This window comes from Capra hircus, chromosome 7 (genome assembly GCF_001704415.2).
Source record: "Capra hircus breed San Clemente chromosome 7, ASM170441v1, whole genome shotgun sequence".
NCBI classification, from domain to species: domain Eukaryota; kingdom Metazoa; phylum Chordata; class Mammalia; order Artiodactyla; family Bovidae; genus Capra; species Capra hircus.
The window spans coordinates 99,513,412-99,515,949 of NC_030814.1; the positions used below are offsets into that span (position 1 = coordinate 99,513,412).

General features: G+C 39.6%; 1 protein-coding gene across 1 annotated transcript; it reads right to left on the bottom strand.

Annotated features, from left to right (window-relative positions):
* On the bottom strand, positions 1,247 to 2,218 carry LOC102184418 (olfactory receptor 7A10-like). Its single transcript, XM_005701321.2, has one exon. It carries the CDS (start codon positions 2,213 to 2,215, stop codon positions 1,247 to 1,249), a length of 969 nt encoding a protein of 322 aa, XP_005701378.1. The 5' UTR covers positions 2,216 to 2,218.

The window sequence follows — 2,538 nt, forward strand, 5'->3', positions numbered from 1 at the left end:
CAATTGAGAGGTGAGATGCATTGGTGGAAAATGCTTTATACTTCCCTTGAGCTGATGAGATTCTACATATATATACTGGCTTTCATAACAGCAGTGTTTAGAGTGAGGGGTAGGAAAGCAGAGATTTTAGTGGTAGAGTTGGTGGGTGGATTGTTATGGAAGTGCATCCCTTTGGAAAATTGTTTCTAAGTTCTGATTTCTCAAGGAGTTAGGGGTCAAGGGTATCAGTTTACATAGGATGGGGGAAGACGGTGTTAAAGGTATGAAGATACAGAAGACAAGAAATAGTCATTGTGGGGTTAAAAAAAAAAACCAGGAGAATGGTGGGAAGAAAAGAAATCAGGAAAGGAAGGAAACAGGGACGGAAGAAAGGAGGGAGGAATGAAGGGAAGGAGGCATTACAATTCTAGTGTATGGAAAGATTTTGAAAGGAAGGTCATTTTGTTCAAACGTATGTACATTGAATTGGTGATGCCATCCAACCATCTGCCCAGCAAAAAATCAGGGTTTCAAGTCTTCCTTTCGTTCTCAATTTGTTAGTCACCTCCCAGTTTCATTTCTTTCCCACCAAGACCACACACGTTTGATCAGGCATCCATCACAATTCTACTCCTTGTCCTATCAATTACTTCAAATTAGCCCATTCTTACCCAGCTGATGCACTCAGTTGGCAACCAAATTCTTCTCCATAGGTATGATCCTGCATGTCTGCTAAAATTTGCTTCCTTTTCTCATTAAGAAAGAACTAGTTTTTCTTCTGCTTGTGGTGACTTGAATTTTTTTTTACATCATCCTTATTTATTTATTTAATATAAATTTATTTATTTTAATTAGAAGCTAATTACTTTACAATATTGTATTGGTTTTGCCACATATCAGCATGAATCCGCCATGTTTTATAAACCCCTGGGCACTTCCTCTGCTTGGAAAAAAGTCCTTATCTATTTTTTCCCCCAATCTAACTTCCACCATTAATGCCAACTAATCTGCATCTGTATACATCATTAATAAATGACTAATAGCCAGCTATCATGATCATTTATTTATTATTCTCTGACTTTGTGAAAGCAGAAAAATATTTTATATGTTAGAGTGGAAATCTTAAAAAATTGAATCTCTTAAGTGTAGATAGAAGTTGAAGTCAAAACAAAGGAAATACCAGGAAATAATAGAAAAAGCATGGTCTACACCTACAACCTGGTAAAAAAAATAGTGATTTCTTACTCCAGTTCCTTTAGCCCGGCAATCATTTACACTTCTTCAACCAGAGGTAAGCTGGCATTTTTAGAGATGCCATCCCAATGAATCTTCTCAGAGCCCTTTTTATGTCTTTATTCCGCAGACTGTAGATGAAAGGGTTCAGCATGGGTGTGACCACTGTATACATCACTGAAGCTGTTATATTTGACTGTGAGCTGTGGGTAGAAGCAGGGCTAAGGTACACAGATAAGACTGTACAATAAAATAAGGCAACAACCGAGAGGTGAGATGCACAGGTGGAAAATGCTTTATATTTCCCCTGAGTTGATGAAATCCTTCGTATGCAGGAGATTATCTTAGAGTATGAATAAATGATTCCAGTGAATGCACCACCACCCAGGATTGCAGCTGCAAAATATATTACTATGTCATTAAGAAAGGTGTCAGAACAGGCACATCGGACAACCTGATTGAGTTCACAGAAAAAGTGAGGGATTTCCAATCCTGTGCAGAAGGACAACCGCAGCATCATTAAGCTTTGTAACAGGGAATTCAGAGCACTCATTGCCCAGGACACCAGAACCAGCAGTCCACAGTGCCAGGGGTTCATCATGACTGTGTAGTGCAGAGGGTAACATATGGCCAGGTAGCGGTCATAGGCCATCACAGTCAAGAGAAAGTTATCCAGCCCGGCGAAGAGTAGGAAAAAGTGTATCTGGCTAATACAGCCTGCATAACTTATATGTTTGCTCTGCCTCTGGATGTTCCACAGCATCTTTGGGATGGTGGTGGAGGTGAAGCAGATGTCTACAAAGGACAGGTTGGAGAGGAAGAAGTACATGGGGGTGTGGAGGTGGGGGTCTGAGCTCACAGCCAGGAAGATGAGCAGGTTTCCAAACACAGTGATCAAGTACATGAAGAGGAAAAGCCCAAATATGAGGGGCTGCAGTTCTGGTTCCTCTGAAAATCCCAGAAGAAGAAATTCTGAAATTTGTGTATCATTTCCCGATTCCATGTAGTGCAGGGCACTACCTAGCAATAAAAATAATAATAAGACTGATTTAACAAAAATAGATCTTGCTGGTATAATTTAAAATGTACAATTTATATTTTGCAGTCGAGAAATCAACACCTACAGTTTTGGTGTGAAACTTTTCCCTTTTGGGACGTCCTCTGATTACAAATTCCTGTTCATCTCTGTCTTTTCACCAAGAGGTCATGTATTGTAAACTTTGAATGAGGGATTCTGACAAAGCATTGAGGCTATATATTGAGTACTCACCGTCTCTTGAATAAGCAGAGTATGCTGAGAGACACAAGTCCCTATATTTCACTGAT